Below are 21028 nucleotides of genomic sequence, written 5' to 3' on the forward strand. Positions count from 1 at the left end.
AAATGGACAACGGAAAAATAAGCTCAAGTGTACTTTTTCAATCATATTGAATCAGCTTCCCAAACTTTGAAAGTAAGATCTCTCTCTCAGACATAGGTGACCAGGCTAGAAGGTGCCCCTGAAGAATCGATAGCAGCAATATAAAAAAAGGAAAAAAAAAGGAAAAAAAAAAAAAAAAAAAGTTGTTTAAACAAAATTCAAGGAAAGAGAAAATAACAACTAATAGATTTTGATATGCAAGCATACACATTATATATAATCATACATACAGTGGACTTACACTTCAATTCCTTTTCTCCCTGAGCAGTTCTAATACACTAAGGCATATGTGAAATATACCATATGCAAAAAATCAGGCTACTTTGTGGACTTTCAAATCAGTATCTCAGAGACCAGTGATTTTTGAACCTGCCTTCTTCACATTATTAAGTTGTAATAATAATGTTTTGATACACATTTTTCACTGGATAAGGTCCTTAAAAAATGTAAGCTGCTTTTTCTGTTGATATATCTTCATCCATCATATACTAATGTATTCATGTGCTAAACTGTTTATTTCTTAGTGATTTCATTTATATGTTAGTTTACACTTTACTACAGAAATGTTCAATGTCACAGCCACACAAGTATTTAACTGAGTTAAGAATAAGCATTTCCAAACTGAAAATGACAAAAACCTAAGAGTTAACCAAACAGAGGTTTTGTTGGTGAGTGTACTGAAGCCAGTATAATATTGGTCTTTGATTAAAAAATTGATCCAATGCATTCAGGAGCTAAACGCAGGATTTTAAACTAAAACATTTCCCACTGTGTATCTCAGAATTGCTTGGTTTTAGACTTATAAGCATATATAGGTGATACAAACTGCCTGCAATGAAAATAATGCAGAATATGACTTCAGCACTATATTGATATGTATGACAACAATGCCTTTATTAGTACTAGTAATACCAGGATTAGATCTTTTCTCTTTGTTTTTCTTTGCTGTCACATCTAGGGGATATTTTGTTAGTAAAGCCATTTTTCCAACTTAGATGCTACCAACAGAGTTATTCCTTTGGGACACACTTAGCTGCTACCAGCCAACTAGAATAGGAATCCCTGATTAATTCCTGAAAACAAATATACAACACATCTTATCGGACCAGTGCAATTGCTACTGGTCTGACAAGAAAAAAAAAGCTTAAAATTCTAACAATATGAGCTTAATCTACCCCACTTTTTTCAATCAGCAGCAATTATTGCATTACCTACCAACTCCATATGGTTATATAGTATATATTACATCTACCGGGTTGCATACAGTTCTAAGATATCTCCCTTATAAGCGTTTTTACTCTGTTTTTGCCACCCAAACTATTCATGCTTAAGATAATAGTTCTCAATTTTGGTCTCAGAGCACAAACACTTTTTCGCACCATATCTTTTGCCAGTTTTGACATGTATAAAGACAAAGGTCTTATTTCATTTAAAAGGTCATATTTAATAAACATTTAAAGAAGCTGTGGTGATACACAGACCCTGACAACACACTGTTACTAAGGTCTTTACATTGCCAAAAGCTATGACGCTAGTTGATCCTGGAATTAACACAACTGATCAATGGCCCAAATAATGCCATATGACCAAGTCAATGCCTAAAATGATTCTCATAATCACCATGTTAATTTACATACTCTATTGTTATTGTTTGTAGTATAATAAAACTTAATGGCCCCGAGATAAACCAAACCCTGATGCTAGTACTGTAGCTACATATAGCTAGATTTCAGTCTTGCAGAGTGTGGATCTCATGGCAGAAGCCACGGCTCGCATGAGTCAGAAAAATTAAAGCTTTACTGTGCTTTGCACAATAGTAATAATGTTGTGCTGGGTCTGGCTGGGATGGAGTTAATTGTCTTCTAGCAGCTCCTATGGTACAGTGTTTTGGACTGGTGACTAAACCAGTGTCGATAACACACCAGCTATTGCTGAGGTGCACAAGAAGTAGGGAGGGGACGCAGCTGGGACAGATGACCTGATTTGACGAAAGGGACATTTCATACCATAAAGTCTCTTACTCAACAACAAAAACTGAGGGGGATGGGGGATTTATCTGGCAAGTGGCTACTGCTCAGAGCCTGACTGGGCATTGATCTACATCCCTTGTGTTTTTTTCCCTCCTCTTTCCTTCACTTATTAAACTGTTCTTAACTCAACACATGAGTTTTCTCACTTTCACTCTTCCTATTCTCTCCCCAGCCTCCCTGGGGATAAGGAGTAAGCAAGCAACTATGTGGTATTTAGCTGCTGGCCAGGGTCTATTAACAATGAATGCACAGAACAGTACAATATAGAGAATAATTCTACACATAATATTTTGTCTGTAGTTCAATATGAAAGTGTCTTTAGATACTGTTGTTAGAAACTCACTTGTTTTGCAGACTATCACGGTGCAAGGATGTGACCCAGAGCGTAACACCCAAAATGAAATGGAAAATCTTTTCTGAAACAAGGTTAGCTTCCTAAAGAAACAAAAGTATTGTGAAGATGTTGCCACTGTCTGTGGCTGAATTTCACAGAACTGAATTCTGAGTTTAAAGAACTTCTCTTTTTGTGGCAGAACAGTTACTGCTGGGCTAAGGTTAGAGCAGATCCTAGTGCTGTAAAAGGTTGAGAAAACCTCAAATAGCTTGAGACCAACAAAACAAAACAGAATGAATGGGTGATTTTCAAGGTACCTTCCAACCTAAACCATTCTATGATTCTATGACAAAGTGACACAAAGAGATGATGTCATGCACTGTTTCAGCAGCTGAAACAAGCATCCAGCTTTCTTCAATTAAAGTACAGTTATTTGATCCTTATTGCCTCTTTAAAAATTACTTTCAAAATACTTTTAGCAATAATGTTTAAACTGATCTCACAGCATGATTGCTGTATATCATAAAAAAGAAAAATCTTCTATAGTAATTTCATTTTTTATATATACGCATTATTTAAGTTACCTCAGCTAGCTCCTTCACTCAAAAAGACACACCTTCTAGGCATAATCTTTTTCGATCAGAAAAGGGACAAGACTGTAGACATGAAATAAAGACAAGACGGACCACTGCAATAGATTTGTCTGGCCAAGGGCTATTACAGGTAGCATTCTGACCCATGGGAATGAGTCAGCCTCAGGAGGTTAACTTAATTCTTATGTTCCCCAGAGATCACACATGATTTCAGAGACTCCAGCAGATGCACTGAAAGTAGAAGGTAAAGGTATAGAGGAGATACAGACCAGTTTTACCTTCCTCTACCCACTTCAGTATTCAGTACCGAGCAAGAAGGCAATTGCCCAATATTAAAGTGGTTGTAACATTTTACCAGTGTCACACAGGTCATGCTTATAATGTGGTGTGTTGGTTTTATTTACCTGTTACAGTCACAGCTTCTGCTTTATTTCTAAAATTAATGAACATATATGTTCAAGCTATGTGGCTCAGCTCTTTATTTGTACATTATTTGGATGACTTAATATAGGCTTTTGTTATCTTTTCCATTAAAAATAAACAAACAAACTGTAAAATGCCTTAAAACACAAACAAAACAAAAAATACACTCAAAGGATTATCAGAGTGACAATACTACCTAAAAGCTAGCAGAGCTGCAAAATTTTGAAGACTAATTCAATAAAGAGCTGAAAGGGAGAAATACATCCAGTAAAGCTAGGTATCAGATTGATTTAAAAATAAACAATCTTGTGTTGATTGGCACCGAGAATAGTGCTCACAGAGATCAGTGGAAGATGAAAGCACACACTGCCTGGAACAAATGCCTCACCTGATTACTTGTGAGAATTCAATTTTACATAGACTGAGAAATTTCAGTATGTACATACAAAATAATGTGACACTGCAGTTGCATCTACAACCTGATTTTCCACATCCATTAACACAAGCAAACCTGAACACACATGAGCATAACAGATAAGATCTGAAAAATTAATAAGTCATTAAAAATATTACCAGCTGCTTCTACACTTGTGCCAAAAGTTATCGCCAGTTTGCAGTCCAACATCCTAGCCCTGCCCTGCCTTCTTCATGGCTCTGAGCTATGGATGGTAGACTGTAAATTAGAAAAGATAAATTGAGTAATACCCAAACCCAACTATAGTAAGAACATCCAGAAAAGTGTAGACAGATTTGCACAGTATTGGTTTTCAACTAGTAAAGTTAAACCCACGGCTTTCCTGAAAAAGTACAAAATGGGCCTCAGGATTTCAGTATTTGAACATAAAACTCAGCTTCCTGGCATTTAGAACTGCAGACCCAAAACAGAGTTAAAATGCAATAAGGAAGAAGAGTATTAAGGTACAATGACAGAAATGAGAAACTCTGTTGCATAAAATTTGATAATCTGGTTCCTATCACAGGTAAGATTTGAATTTGTACAATTATGCTGGCTTACATTGTGTTATTCCTGCTTGCCATTAGGAGAACAGAGGGGTGAAAATCCCACTTGGCTGGCAACTGTTTAAACACTGTATTTCTCCACAGTTCTCCAAAATACCTTTGCTATCATTCTCATCCTACATCCTCTACCAAAATACCACTCCTTCTTGATTCAAAACTATTGAAAACAAATGATTTCTTTCTAACAATTTATTTTCAAGCACAAAATTGAAAATGTTCTTTTGACTGCATTTTCTTAACCAGCTCAAGGTGCGGAAAACCATAGGAAAAATATTAAAAATATTTCAACTTATATTTAACATTTATAAGAAAAGGAAATTGAATACATTGTGCTATGTTCTAAAAGACAGTTCAATTTATTTACAAATTAATGGAAAAGTGACTTAAGTCACAGCCAGTTTTTAATTCTAGATCGTTTTCAAAACAAAACATATTGAAACAAAGATGCAGCAATGGACACATTCTGATCAATTACAATGTAGTTTATATTTCTTTAGAGAAGTAGACAATACATACTTAAGTGTATAATGATGTGTTCTAAAATTCCCTTTGTGATTCAAAATTAGGTTTTTTTTTGTACTATTTGTCAACTTTTTCTTTTTTCTTTTCTTATCCTCTCTTGATAACTGTTTAGCTGTCACACTTTTATGCCTGAAATCCTGTCTTAAAAATCTGTTTCTTTTCATAGCATTCGTTGTAAGATGACTCTAGGTAAAATGAAGCCTCTCTTATTGCATCAGCTGGGCACCTCATTAATAGAACATACAGCAGGTACTTAGTGATATGAGGAACATTTGGTCACATACAATATTATAGATTTACAATTATCTAATCTCTCCTGTACATTAAGCTATGAGACTGTCAAAAACTTAAGTTGTGGACCCAAATGTTTTCAGACTGATGCTTTTTTTTTAAGTATTAGAAAACACTCCATAGTTTTCATTGTACTGTTGCTAAATTTTCAACACGATTATCATGCTTTGTGACCTATAACAGGGAAAAAATAATAGTTTTCTTTATAGCAGGGAATGAGCTAAAATATGTATAATCAGTGTGGCATGACAGGCAGAATATTTCTGTCAAAATATATTGGTTTCTAAAATTATATTTATGTGAAATAAGCAATAATAATAATTTAAAGTCCTATTTACTTCAGCATTTAAGTCTACCTCATTTACATTAATTTTTTTCCCTGCTGTAACAACTTTAGTTTCAACAGAATTACCTCTGATTTACACAGGTGCTAGCAAAACTAGCATAATTTGTTTAAAACACCATATATTAAGTTATTTACACAGACTAAAAAAAAAGGCACTGACAGAGATTAGAGCTTCACACATGTGTAGTAAGAGAAGCTGGGTTCTCAGAGAGTTTCTTATCTGAACAGTTAGGGCAGACAAAGTCAGCACAGTTATACTGCACATGGCAAACAAAGGATACTCAGGGCAGACTAAGAAATACTGAGGTGAAGCAACACTCCAAAGGTCACACAGCAGGTCAGTGATCGAGATGCAAGGAGCAAGAGGATTTCCTGATACTCACTTCAGTGTCTGAGCTTATGCCGTCTTTCTGCAGAAACAGACAGAAAGCATAGAAACTATAAACGAGATGCCCTGTGTAAGACCACTGCACTGCTGAAACAAACATTTAAGAGGTCACCTCTGGCATTCCTTATACTCTTAAAAAAATTCCATAAATCTTATCAACTGTGTTTTCTTAAAAATATTATCACTTGTTTGTTATGATTCCACCCTCCTAGAGCTCTTCCCACCTCTCTGTAGCTCCTTCAGCATGTCTGTTGGGGAATCCCCTAAACTCCCACCTTTCTAAATTACTGTGGAGATTTCACAAGACTGGATATGGGTGCTTTCTGTTCTCTTTGCTTCAGCTTGCTCTCTTAGTAAGCTGATCAAAATACATCGCACAATGATTTCTATATGAACTCTTAAAGACATCATTATTAGAGACCTTTCTCCTCCTTCCCAAGTTTTGCTATTTTTTGTGTTGTTTTGACAAAAAGTTTTCTAATCACTTCAAGCCCAGGGCCTTTACTATATACTTTGTACTCAGGTGTCGATCCCCCAAGTCTTCCAGTTATCCCTTTTTCCAACATTGTCCATACATTTTAGTCTCTGAAATGGACATCATCTTTAAATTAGGCATCTTTCTAAGTATCTCCAGATTAGGCACAGGGCTGAGTATCAGCTTTAAAAAGCAGTCTCTCTGAGGCATTTAAAGGAATCACAGGTGGATCTGTACCCTTCCAGAGGGTGCACTGCAGAGTCTCTAAGTAGCTCCCAGATAAACCTCTTACAGTCTCATTCTCTGAAAAACTTAGAAGAGTTCTTTTTTTTTTTTTCCTGAGGCAGAAAATGAAGTTATTTTCGAGTTGGTGAAAATTGTTTCCTGTTCAGCTGAAGTTTATTGGATCTATTTACACAGTATCTACTATTAGAGTGTCATGGTCTATGAGAATGGATCCGAGGTACTGTAAGAAAAATGAAAGCAGCACTAACATCAACAAAATCACCTGCTTAAGCCAGACATGCATCTCAACTTTGCATGAGACATACATGCACAGCTACAGAAACCTGACATACCTCCAGTTTGGTTACATAGGTTGAAACATTTAAATCAGTTCCTTTAAACTCTTAATACAGAGGGGGATATAAAAAAAAAAATTAATCAACATATTTTAAGCTACATCTGTTATCATCTTTACCTATCATAGTCAAAAACCAAAGTGAAGTGCTATCCTTCTAAGCCTAAAAAGTAAAGAAAAAGAAGGGTAAGGAAAAGCTTTTCAAAATCTTTGTATTTGTTCTTAATTTTTAGTAATCAAGATTTTACCATTAAGACATCTGCATCATATGCTGGTCCTGGCACACTGTATGCATCAGTAACCATATGCCTTCTGTAAACTATAAGAGTTCAGCCACTCACTTCATTCATTAAAATTCACAGAGCCTATTATTCTGTTTACAGTCTAATAGATATTCACTGTCACTATTCAGGCCTCTGATTCAATTTGCCTAAATCCCAGATGCAGAGTAATCCTGATGGAGATTAGCTTAATTTATCACCAATTTCTTCTCAGAACCAAGAAAGGTTGGTATTTCATAATAAAAGCTGTGTTTCTCCTTTTTTCCTAAAGCAGCAAACATATTGAAAAAGAAGCAATAAACGCCTGATTTTTTTTAATGGTGAGATCTTTTCAGTTACACAAATTTTGCTCTGCGTATAGGACACATTCTCTTAAAGATGTGTATTCTGCAGATAAGAATACTGATTCTCATTAGACTGGAACACATGCCCATAACCAAGTATTATGCTGGTTCTGACTGAACACAGATTGGCAGACTCATCATCTACTCCATACAATACAAAATAATCACTCTGGGTATACTTTTCTAGATAAAGTGTTGACAGTTTGGAGTGCAATAAATGAAATATATTTTGGCTTTTAAGTGTTCCCAGTGGGGACCATTTCTGAGCAACTTGAAGTCATATTAAAGGTGTCCACTTTCAAATCAAAACTGACAGTGCTGTTTTCATGTAAGTGATAACACTTGCTGTTGTTTGCAAAATGTCCCAGTGACCCGCTGAAGAAACCTCTGTTTGGTCAAACAACACTTCCAAATTGGCACAGTTCATATACAATTGTTTAAACTTTTCAAAATAAATCTCAATTTTCATCTGCACAGCAAACTGTAGTTCTATTTCAATAAAAAGCTAGTTCATTTTTGCCAATTATAAAATTTTACAATTATCTATTATTCTTAGCATTTTTAGATGGAGAGACAAATGATCATTCAAATGGTATCCCACATCTGATCTGGGTACCCATATGAAAAGCATGTTCTGCACACCCTGGGCCTGAAGAAGTTGGAGCAGTAGTATTGCCAAGAAAACTGAATCCATGGGGTCTGAGAATACATTCACCAGTGGAAACACGCTATGAAGAATATTTCTTACCATCTCACTGTAACTAGAGAATTCGGAGAGTCCCCTGCAAGGATTTATTTCTATCTAAAGAACTGGCTGGAGGTACAAACAGTAGCAGTGTACTTGTGTGCTCCCTTGGGGAGGAGCTGATGAAAACCAACAGAATACCTCCCAAATATTTGAGCCTCCCAATCCAACTAGTAAATATCTCCTTTTTTTCTTTTTTTTACTTTAATTTGAGATAGAAAGCAAATAAGATGTCATCTGCACATGGCCATTCTGAGAACATGTTTCCTGGCAATGTTCTATTTTCCCCAACACAGAACAGTTCAAGAGAAAAGGACTATGATGGCAAATAACATGAATTTGCCAAATAACAGGATTTTTTTAACAAGGAAGTGGTGAGTCATTCATAAGACTTATTCTTTGTAACAAGAAGTTTCATGCGACATTTTCAATTAGCATTGCCACTAAATGGCAGTCCCAGCATCTCTAGCCTGCAGCCATGTAAACCGGTCCCTGCTCTGAACCTCTGTGGCACACAAAAGCTGGTGCTTTGAGTTTTCAAAAGGTTAACTACATTTTCATGAGCTAGCTCACAATTGACCCATAGAATGTTTATGATGATATTTCATAAATGGAGGAAGGAGGAAGTTTCATGGGGGCAGACATGAGCAGTGAGGGTCACTCAGGGGTGGAACTTTTTAACGGAAGTGTTAACTTACATTAAATTGTATATTAAACTACAGCCCGAGATAGCAGTGAGAAAATATACCATGGCAAATTTGATGCCAGGATTCAAGGTAAGCTGCAGAAAGGTAAGAGACAGTGGCATATATCAGGATAGAAGCTAAGCTGGCTGAATGGCAAATAACTGGCAGAACATTTGGCCAAGCAGAGGTAGAATAAGGCCTCTGACGTGTGGCTCGCACATAGCTATATGTCAAACAACAGAGCAAGGGGGAAATACACCTAGTAAGCACTACTCTGAGTAGCGAAAATGGGGGCAGATGCCTTAAGAGAGTGAGTGTTAAATCCCCAGGTATATCCTCTAAGCTTGCCAAGTAAACTGCCATGGGTCTTGATTTTGGCAGTCAATTTGATCAGATGGTTATACCGGAGACCTATCAAGAACAATGCCAGAACAGACCAGATGTGAACTTTGCTTCAGTGGGTATACTCTGCGGAGGGCACACAAATCCCAAATCACAGAGGCATTATGGTAGTGAGAAATGCATTCAGCTGACTTTGAAGCATTCAGTCGCCATCACCCATTTATTACATCTACAGTTGAATATAGGGGCCAAAACTTCAAAACATCTTCCTCAATGTCAGAAATGTTCTGTTATTTTCATGCTCAGACATATGTCATCACTGTAGATTGACTTACAAAAATAAGATTTGCTGATGTACAAGTTGAATGGGACAGACAACACTACTGATCAGGTCTTGAGCTTACAAAGGTCCATAACAGGAATATACAGTCAAAGTCTAGGTGAGCTAAAAAAAATAAAATAAAAGTAATGCAGCAAAACATAATTCCTGCAGAATTAGGCAGGATTTTGGACACTTCCGTAGCAAACTAATATGCTGTCCCCTATTTTTGATAAGACACCCAGTCAAGTAGCCTAATAGCAGTTTTTTAACTTTATCCAACGATTATTTTCTGCATGTGTTGTCACAGGTACATCAAAGAACATTTTGCCGTGGTTGCTGTGCTGCACATAACTGGCAAGATCCACCTGACGATCTGATATTGCAACACATGTTATAGAAAATACTGAACAATGGCACACTATAGAAATTGGATGCATGGTTCAAAGAGAATCTGTAGTGCTGACGGAAGCTGGATGGGATGAAAACATCAGTTTTATAAAAGGCATCTAAAATACTCTCAGAGCCACCTGGTTCCTCTTACAGTTTTGTGTTCTTCTGTACTAAAAATATTTTATTTGGCCTAGCTTACATTACACTTACAGTCTTAGTTTCATTATTATTTATCAGCCTTCATAAATGCCATTGCCAAATTTTATCAGTATTTGATATCTAATACCATGCAAATGTTTAATAATCAAGTTTAGCTCTGATCTTTACAGAACTCTAGAAACACCTAGATTTCATTTATTACTTTTCAGATCAACCGCACAGGCCACTTCTAATCCATTTAACATATTATTGGTCTTGCATAGCCTACATTTTTTATCTGAACACCTCAGTGATAGGTCAGACATCGTAAAAACATTATATTAAAATGAATAGTAACTCAACTGACTTGTACTGCCTTCCAGAAAAGAAATCAGATTTATTCAATGCAACCTACTTTCCCTAAAGCCATTCTAAGAAGTATAACTATACTCCTATGCCTTAATACTTTAATAATTGAATTTCATATCAATTTTCATTATTTTAACCAGAAATGAGGTCAGACTAACTGACCTAAAAATACCTATCCTGACTGACTTTTCTGCATATCAACTCAATATTACCAGTCTTTTAGACTCATGGCAGTGTTACAGGACATATACACTTACTTTGAATACTTACTCAAAATGAGGATCAGTAAGAGAAAAATTCCTTAACCAGCCCTTTAAAGTTATAAGCTATAAAAGTTCTTGATTTAAAAATACTACTTCTTTCTAAAAATTGTTTAAAATCCTCCATTGGCTACTAATAGACTGGAGATGTTTCATCATCTTCATATAACATCAGCCTACTTCTTTGGAGATTGAAAGTAGAAATATTCATACAATACTTCTATTTTTACACAGTTATCGACTTATTTTATCTAATAACGGGTCGTATCTACCCTGTAATATCTATCTTATTACTAGCACATTTTTAAATCCAGCCCCTTTACTATTGTTCTGGGCCTTGATACTCATAGATTTCCTCTTGATTTCTTTAGCCTCCATCCTCTATACTCTATTGTTGGACATATTTTCAGGCTTCTATGAATACCTTCTCCACTTCCTTTATATTGCCTTTTTTTCTCAATTTTGTGTTCTCTTTCCTATCAAACTGATACAGATATTTTTAAGGAACTACCCTCTAATTATGGACCTATTTTTTTTTTGTTACTTAATAAACTGTTACAGTGTACATCTTCTATTCATATTTTCTACTAGCCTATATCTTCCTCATAACAGCTTTGGAGAAAAGAGCTGCTCTGAATCAACCTATTTTAGGAGCCCTGTTGGTTCCCACTGAATGTAATTTAGGACATAACACCTGATCCCGATACCATACTGCAATAAAAATAAGTTCAGTAATGACTTACAACACATTGGATACAGCAAGTTTCTAATTATTTCTTCCACCATTTTTAGAAACTATTACAAGATTTTACTATCTAGCAATTTTAGTTACTTGCATAATGGTCCCAAACTGGTCTCCTCATAGCAATGCAATGCTTTATTGTACATTATAAATATGTGCTTAACGAGTAACTCATCAAGTCCTCTAATTTGATCCTGTGGTGTATATCAGACTTTTACCACAAACCTCTCCCTCAGGTTTTGTAACTTAGTATATTGATCCAAATGGATTCAAGATCCTCTGGTTCTGAGTTATCAATAACTCTAAAGGCAAGTAACAGTGTCTGCTATAAACAGCCACACTCTCTTCTCTGAAGTTCCTCTATTGTCCCATTATTAGCTGTAGCTATTAATTAGCAATGCTGAAATGATTTAATTGTTGCATGTTAAAAAAAGAACCATATAATGCCAGGAGAGGCATGGAACAGCTAGAAAAAGTAACTGCATTCATTTGATTAATGAGGAGAAAATTACATTTGCACTCAGAAAAACAAGTAAGGCTTGTGAAGTGATCAGAATGGCAGACAAAGATAAGATCATCACACAAATATGTTAAAGAGGTTAATCAAAAGACAGTTTTAATTTGATGAAAAGTGATCTGTATACAGAAAAACTTATCTGAGTAACTGAAACTTGAGTGAAAACCCATGATCAGGGGAAAATTGACAGCTATCTGGAAGGAGAGTATAAACAAGACAGGCCAGGCTTCAAAGGAAGAACTCATACAGGAAGGAGTACTGCTACTTACTGTGCCACCTCGATCTTCCTATGCACGTTATAACATCAGATATGTAAGAGGTATTTTAATAGGATTTGCTTCATATACTATAAAATTCCACTGAAATGCCAAGGATTTTCAACTATATTTTTTACAGCGGTATACTGTGAATAAAATCTGATTTCAGAGAACTCTTTTTTTCCATAAATATTTAGTACCTAAGTAAACAAAGCAGTCTACTGAGGAACTCCCTGTTCATCAATATTTGACTTAGAGACAGCATCTTTATTTTCAGAAAACCCTTCTGCAGAGGAACAGTAGCGAGCAAAAATGTTACCTGAAATATGCATGCATATTCTTTTATCCAGGGAAGAAATGACATACTTAGCTTTATTAACTTATTATTATTATCATCATCATCATCATCATCATCATTGTCTATACGGAAACTACATATTAACATCCTTTTCACTTACAGTACAACCATATAAACGCTAATGAATATTCATGGTAACTAACTATAGAGAAGCAGTCAGTATCACAATAGTTGCTAATAGGTGATTTTCCTCATTACAGCTACTAATAGTATTTATATCTCAAATATTAAGTTACAAACACAGATCAGTCTGTTCTGTTGAACTTCAGACTGAAGTTGTATGATGAAGTGATCTGTGTAACACCACAGACACAGTATCACTGCATGACGCACTGTAGCAGATTGTTAAGTATTTGACTAAAATAAGAAAATAATATTCTACATTCTGCTTTTAAAAATGCTTTCAATTTTGCAATATAGATGTTCCCTTATTTAATATTTCTGAAATAAAAAGTACATGCCTGTGGAAAATGAGGTAATTCACACTAATCAACAGATATGAATTAGTTTCTAAAATGTGTTGGAAAATTTTTTTCTGCAGAGCAATTTGCTATACAACTAAGCACTTTTTCTTGGGAATAAGTACAGTGGCAGCAATACATAAAAAGGTGACCAATAAAAATTACAGAAGTCTTCCGAAATCTAAGAGACACCTAGAGCCATTGACTCTTTTCTTTTTGTTTAGAACAGTTCAGAGCCGACACCTGGCAGTGCAGGAACTTCAGATTGTTCCAGAACAGGAAATGCACCAAAGGTTAGTCTCATTTAATCTTTTACACTTTGCTTTCACTCAAGAATACCTTTATTTAGGTGAACGCTTGAAAGAAAATTAAAACTCATACCTTCACAAATGTCATGAACTCTTCTACTCTGTCATTGGTCAGCAGCAGCTTCTTCTGTACAGTTTCCAAAGCCTGTTTGCTCTGTTTAGCCAAGTCATGTAGCTGTTGAGATGCAGTAGTCTCAAGTTCAGTCATGGCACATTTAGTCTCAATCATTTTGCTCTCTAGATTGGTAAGCCTGAGATCCTGAAATACATCCACAGAGAAAGAGCAGTAATGTGATGAAAACCAATAGGCAGATATGGTAGACCACAAACGAACAAACAAACCAACATCCAACACAATGGTTAACATCACAGAACAGTCTACTTGAGACACGTTATACGTAATTTCATGGGAAAAAATATTTCGTTTTCAGCCATTATGTCCATGATTCAGTATATAAATTTCAGTGATGTGAATCAGAGAAACACATTAATACTATTCTACTCTTTTTTCCCTTGCTGTATTTAAAAGTCTAAGCTGATGACCTTGCAATTTTTCATCAGAAAATGAGGTATGAAAAAGTTCCACAGTGGAGCCATCACAACTCTAATATACCTTTTTCTCCAACTCATCTTTAGCCTTGTGATACATCTGCTCATATTGAAACTTCTCTTTTGTAGCTACATTAAGTCTTTGTTTCAGTAAGTCAATTGAAGTTTTTTTGTTTGAACAGTCTTCAGCCAGTGCCTTTACCTGAAATAATGAAAGGCCAAGAGCAATTGACTGTTAAGATACAAAACTGAAAAATGAAAATCAAATCAAAACTAAGCTTACCAATATTGCCTAAACATACCTGTATTATATAAATAGTTTGATTAAAGTATCTTTTTCTGAAATCACGGTCTTTTAATAAATTTCTACTGCTGATCCAGCAGAGATCAGTTTGCACACAATCTTGTTACATAAAGTTTTGACTTGTATTAAGTGTAAAGAAAAGCTCTTCATTTGCACAGCTTTTGTATATATACGTGTTTTACTGTTACAGTGCATGCAAAAGGGAAGAAATCACAACTTCCACTCACTTCTTCTATCAGAGGTAAAAACATTAATTAAAACTCAGCTGAGAAAATGATAACTGTCTACAAGTTAATAGTCTGTAAGGCCTCTTAGATAATTATTATAATTTTGCCATACAATGCAAACACTGATTTTGGGTAAAATGAAATAGACCAATGCTCCTAGAAAATCATTCAGCTCTCCTGGCAATATTAATCACAAGATTTTCCTGACAATATCAAGTAACAGGGAATTTCTTTGATCTTCTGCTGAAGATAATGTAAAATTTATCAAGTTGATTTTCCACATGGAATAATCAAATTAATGTATGGAATTTGATTCTCTGGAATCTAAGAAACACAGTGCTTAAAATACTCAAGGAACAGCATTCAAGTACAGTGTTCCATTCTAAATCTTTCATCTAAAACCAAAACCAGGTATTATCTTGTTTCATACTTTAGCTTCCTTGCTTACTTATGCTCTCACTCTCTGGCTGCAATTTCTTAATAGCACCTTATCTTTGTCATGGAGGGTACGACAGCAGCTCTCTCTAGAGCTGAAAGTGCTATATGACTGCAAGCAGAAATAGTGCTGGTGATATTCAGCATGCACCCGCATTCTAGGAAAACAAAAGCAAATCGGTAATTGCTTATTTCTATTCTGGGGTTATATGTTGCATAACCTTACAGACAACCAAATGTCACAATCTTTTTCTGGTATTAAAGGCCAAAGTGAAATACATTGGTTGGATAATACAGAAAGATACCACAACATATACAAGTTCTCCTAGTTTCATTGAAATAACCCTAGAATTTTGTAGGAGAAAATAATTTGCTACAGAAATTAAGCTCTACCTACACAGACAGAATTACATTAAGCTAACTGTGAATCATTCATAACATTGCAGTAGAAAACAGATTAACATATTAAAGCATTTAAGTACTATAGCCAGTAGAGGTACATGGACTTCATTAGCATATCTCAAGTAAAATCACCCTTGTTTCAGGTCTACTGTAGTTTATGAACTTACAGTGCATAAAACCACATCTCACTACTTACAGCATATCCTTGCAACTCATGTTCTGAATACTTTTTCATTATACCTCTTATGAACATATTTTAAATTGTGTTGAATCTATCTGAGCTATCACCATATACTGATTTCCTACAAATTATAATGGATGGAATTACATCCTTAAATTAACTGTATGTTTTTTGCTTAAAGCAATATATTTATTTTGTATGTACAGCATGTTGGAACAACTTCTGTAAATCCACCAGCTTTTGCTTTTCCTAAAACTATCAATAGCAACAAAGAAGTACCTTTCTCTCAAGACTTTCTAATGTGTTATTAGAGGTTTTCTCATTTTCTTGTTTTGCTTTTAGACGAGACCTTAAGTCTTCTATCAAATGTCTTTTCATATTAAGGTCCCTCTCCAATTGAGAAATCCTGGAAAGGAAGAAGTCACACTGCATGTCACTGTCAGAAAATATTGTTAACGTGCAACTATTTTAAACAACTAAAAAGTACAACTGCAACAGACAAACTATTATTCCTGTAGCCTTAGAAAATTTTTTAAATAAAAGCTGATGCAATTTACCCTGTTCCCAACCATTAAAACCAGTTTCAAGTCTTTCATTAAACAGAGCTATTTCTAAATATGCAACTTATTTGGGTTTTTTTTCTGCTGTGGTTTATGCTCTAACTTGTCTGATCTTAAATCATAATAATTCTTCTTCAGCTATCATCAAAGGACAAAAACCCTGTTGAACACACAAAATTTAATTAATTAAATTTCTTTGACGTCTTAGGCAGGTATCATTCAAATACTACTTTGTAGAAAATGATTTCCAAAAGAAATCGAAAGGGAGAAGTCTTTCATCTGACTAATACACACTAATACTCTATCCCTGTAATATGTCAGATAAGATAATAATTCTTAACAACTGCAAAACCTAGGAGTAACATCAGCATTTTTCAGAAACTTCTCAAAAAAAAGAAACTCTCATGCAGTCTCTCTGTTCAATAAGAAAATTCTGCCTTATGCAATGCCTCCACTATTATGATACAAGTTAATATTTTAAATATAAACATAAGCAATACCTGAGTATGTTCAGAATTTTGGAATTTTTTTTAATGAAAGCAAATCGAATGATGTGAACATGTTCAGGAACAAAACATTGTTGATATCATGCCAATGCCATATTAAAAAACCCCAGGAAAACTGCATCTTAAAATTTCTTCCATCTATTTCACATTTCTACTATTAATTTTATTTTGGTGATTACATCTTACAGTTTATGAAAAAACAGTATGTAATTCATAAAGGAAGCATGATAACCAGTAACTCAGTTTTAAATTTAAGTCTTATAGTAGAAAAAACCAGTTTCACATTGAAACAGAAAATACACAATGTACGCAGTTTAAAAATTTGAAGAGTTCTCTATTTTTGAAATTAACTAATTTCAGATAAGCAAACTGCATTCTTTCTACAAATAAAAAAATTAGAATGGTTAGAGGAGTTAACTCTGGGACAGGCAAGAAATTCACAGATACACTAATAGCTTATGTTTATATAGTAATATAATTGAAGGACAGCATTATATCAGTTAAAGTACGTAGAATAAAAATCTCAGTTGCATACTTCACAACAATACACGTGAATTTCAAGATGAGTATTAAACCTTAATCAATTCAAATAGAAAAAATGCAACTGTCCTTTTGAGGTTTTTATGAATATAAGACTGGATACTTAATCTTGTTTAAGCATCTGAACCTTGACATGTCTTTTAGCCTCTAGGCAAAGAATTACTGTATTTGAAAGATTGTGTTTAACAGTGCTGAGGAATTCATTCAGACTCACATCAAGGATAAAATAGTCTACTCTAGAGTCTGAGTTTTGATTTAAGGTATTCTTACTGCAATACAGATACTGTAGCTAGCTAATAACTCACAAGTTTAAACAAAACACAATTTTAGCATGTACAGCTCCAGTTTGCAAAAAAAAGCCTGTAACAGGCTGCAAGACTCAAAAAAAAAAAAAAAAGAAGAAAATATTCTCTTAAAAATCTATTTAAGAATGGTTAATGTCGTAACAATTATACAGCTGCCACTGGGTGGCACCAAACACAATGGATAGAAGAAAAAACGTACTTTGCTTGTAGTTCCTGAATTCGTTTTCCTTTTTCCTGGACTTCGTTTTTTAGTGATTTAATGCTGGTCGATTGCTTACTGATTTCATTATTCGAATTCTATAATGAAAAATATTAAAATATAAATAAAGCAGAGTGAATATTATCACAGGCACCAGTAAATTTGTTTAAAATAATGGGCTGTGTAAACTTTGTATTTTATTAATGTACTGATAAATTAATTGCTACAAAAGGAGCGTTCTTACTTTCTAGGAATACTTATGCAGAAGTACATTCCTTGGAAAATATGATCAAAATTAGTACTTTTCCATTGCTCTAATAATGTATGACTAATAGATGTTCCTCAGGACACCTGCAAGCCCAATGCCACATATCAGGACCACATTTTTTCTTGCATAGCACAGTCAGCTGAAAAGGTAACAGAAAAGTAGAGAAATAACATTGGATCTTCATTTGAACTACATCCTTGAGCAGTACTGTTCTACAGCACAGAGGGCCCACATCTATAGAGCAACAATTTCCAATAATACCTTTCATCTTGTGCATTTAGAAATACAAGACAACCTGCAAAAACATTGGTTTTGTGTCCCTTGAAACTCAAAGCACAAGACAAAGACATTTCCATTTGGCCATACTAACACAAATCCTATATTTCAGTAACAAAAAGGTATGATCCTAACTTTCAGGCACATGTAATTCCAGTGAAAGAGAATTATACAGTTGTTGGCCTTTACTCATTGTATACACTGGGAAGTAAAAAAAAGCCTCAGCTCCTCCATGCAAATACATAGATAATCTATCCAAGATTTAAATACAGAACTGTCTAAATACAGTCTACAGAAATAAAAAAATGAAATCATAACGAAGTAGCCATTTTAGCAATCTGAGCATATGCATTGAATACTGTTGCTGAAAATGGCATGCTCAAATCTCTTGCATATAGAGATCTCAGAACTCCAAAAGGCGCTGCCAAAAGATACATATGTGTTACGTGTAAGCTAACATATATGTGTTCATATATGCATGCAGGTTCAGCCACTGTATGAAAGCTTTTTACTCATTATGTATAAACAATAAATGAACAGATCAGACATGCTGTAAACAAAGATATTTCAGGAGAATTTCTGCTCAGCACAGACTTGTAACACCTATTAACATTAATGGGAGTATTGTACATAACTCTGTGCACCTCAAGGGGAGTATATATTCTTTTGTGCATAGTTAGATCTAAAATATTGTTCTTAATAACTTGTCTAGTCTATTTACTATTATTATAATGTGAGGTATAACCAGAAAATTGTTAAAATGATGTATGCTAGAGAATATTCCTGAGTTTCCTGAGACCTGTTTGTTGAGCTTGAGCTTCATTAGCATGAAGCACAGCACCCAGTTACATGGTTTACACACCAGCTATGAACTCAAATACTTAGGTGAGCCTCTGTACATGCTCAGAGGCAAAGACATATGCTTATGGTATTTTGCTTCCAAACTCACCACCCACACTTCACATGGCAAAGATACAAGGAGTCATTACATACAACATACACAAACAGTGCAAAGATAGTTCTGAGAAAAAAACTATCAAAACCAGGTAGTTTGCGATTTTGAGCTCTAAGGATAGCTTTTGCTACTTCCACATTCAGACAATTAGAAGCTAACTTTCTGTCTCCTTTTTAAGACAGCCTGGAACAATAGTTGACCACTTTTGCCATTTTTTTCTGCTAAAAATGACTTGCAGGACTTAAATTTTTGAAAAAAATATTAGGTCAAAACAAGCCTAAGAATTTCAATAAATTGATCTAAGTAGCTCTTGAGATCTTTGTAGACAAAACTCCCACCCAATTCAGCAATCAGTGAATTTACTCTACTAATCTGGATTTGGGGTCACAGACTAAGTTATTCTAAATGTAGTTTTGCAAACTTTTATTTTTAACAGTAAAAATGTAATACATCTTTAAAGAAGGAATTAAAAGTCACATCAGTTTTTTTCAAATCAGATTTATACATGCTTGCTAAATGTTTCCTCTGCTGCAGAAACAAAAAAATGTGATTTTTTCAGCAATATATTTTGCAGTTCACATGTAGCAAACAAATAAAGTAGGCTTCTAGCATAAGTGTTACTCTTGGAGTATTTAAAAAAAAACGCTCATTTTTTATTTTTCTTGCTTTCACAGAGCAATTGACTACTAGGTTTCTGGATAATGTGGACACTCCTAAAAGGAACAACCCTAATTAACAGAAATTACCACTCACCAGCAACAGAAGTAGATTAGTCAAACCCAAATCTAAAATCAACACTCAAGAAGTCAGTGTGTATGGTTTCAAGATCTCTTTTTCATAATTAAAGTAGACCAAATCGTGTGCTTTTTCATGGCTGCTCCCTACTGCCCTCATTTCTTTATCAATGTGACCTATCTTTACTAATCCTTGAATTTAGATGTTATGCATCCAGCGCACTATAGCCAAGATCTGTAATACCATGATTACCGTCCACAGTGAAGAGGTCTGAGCACAACCCACAACTTGTGCACCAGCACAGCTAATCCAGTACTCAGAGACAGTGCCAGCTACATCGTTTATGTAATACAGCCTTTTCTTTTAGTTGATCCTTTGGCAGACGGCTTCCTGGTGTGCCGTTTCTCCTAGCAGCAAGAAGCTGTACCATTTCAACTTTTTCTCTTTCCTCAAATATTAAACACAAAATGACGGAAAAAAACAACTTTAAGACATTCTGTTGCACATATATTTCCTCCAGTGAGAAGAGAGGAAGAATTACTATGTTCAAGCCACATCACCTGCTGAGAAATCTCTCAGATCAACACCATCCAGCATCTACATCATCCACATATAAGAGAATCACTGGGGACTGAAAAATGAAATCATCAACAAGTCAGAAATTTCTTACCAGCTAATCTACAAAAATACAAATACAAAAAGAATGGCATCTCTTTGAAGGCAAGAATAGTAGCGACATATAGCTAACACAACACTGTTGCATTACATGAGCTGCCTCATCAGCTCATATTCTTTGCTCCCTTTTCACAGATAGCTATGGCTTTCCTTCTTCTTAAAGGAAGCAAGGAACCAACACAATTCTCATTGAAGTAATTCCACAGCACTTTCCAACAAGATGGATTTAGTCATTGTGTGAAAACCAATCAAGCCTCCCTGTCTGGCCTATTGGATCTGCAAAAATCGCTTTAATTGTAACTTTTAATTCTGCTTATGACTACTTTTCTACTTAACGTCAAATGTTATCT

General features: G+C 34.9%; 1 protein-coding gene across 1 annotated transcript in view; it reads right to left on the minus strand.

Moving 5' to 3' along the window:
- CNTLN (centlein) overlaps positions 1-21028 on the minus strand; it is a 196498-nt gene that overhangs the window by 11969 nt on the left and 163501 nt on the right. Inside the window, exons 18-21 of the mRNA XM_086479875.1 lie at positions 17770-17867; positions 15939-16065; positions 14175-14312; positions 13635-13820 (exon numbers count right to left, since the gene is read on the minus strand). Of these exons, the coding sequence (XP_086336001.1) occupies positions 13635-13820; positions 14175-14312; positions 15939-16065; positions 17770-17867 (549 nt within the window). The remainder of the gene's footprint in view (positions 1-13634; positions 13821-14174; positions 14313-15938; positions 16066-17769; positions 17868-21028) is intronic.

This window comes from Leptosomus discolor, chromosome Z (assembly GCF_034619465.1).
Source record: "Leptosomus discolor isolate bLepDis1 chromosome Z, bLepDis1.hap2, whole genome shotgun sequence".
NCBI classification, from domain to species: Eukaryota; Metazoa; Chordata; class Aves; order Leptosomiformes; family Leptosomidae; genus Leptosomus; species Leptosomus discolor.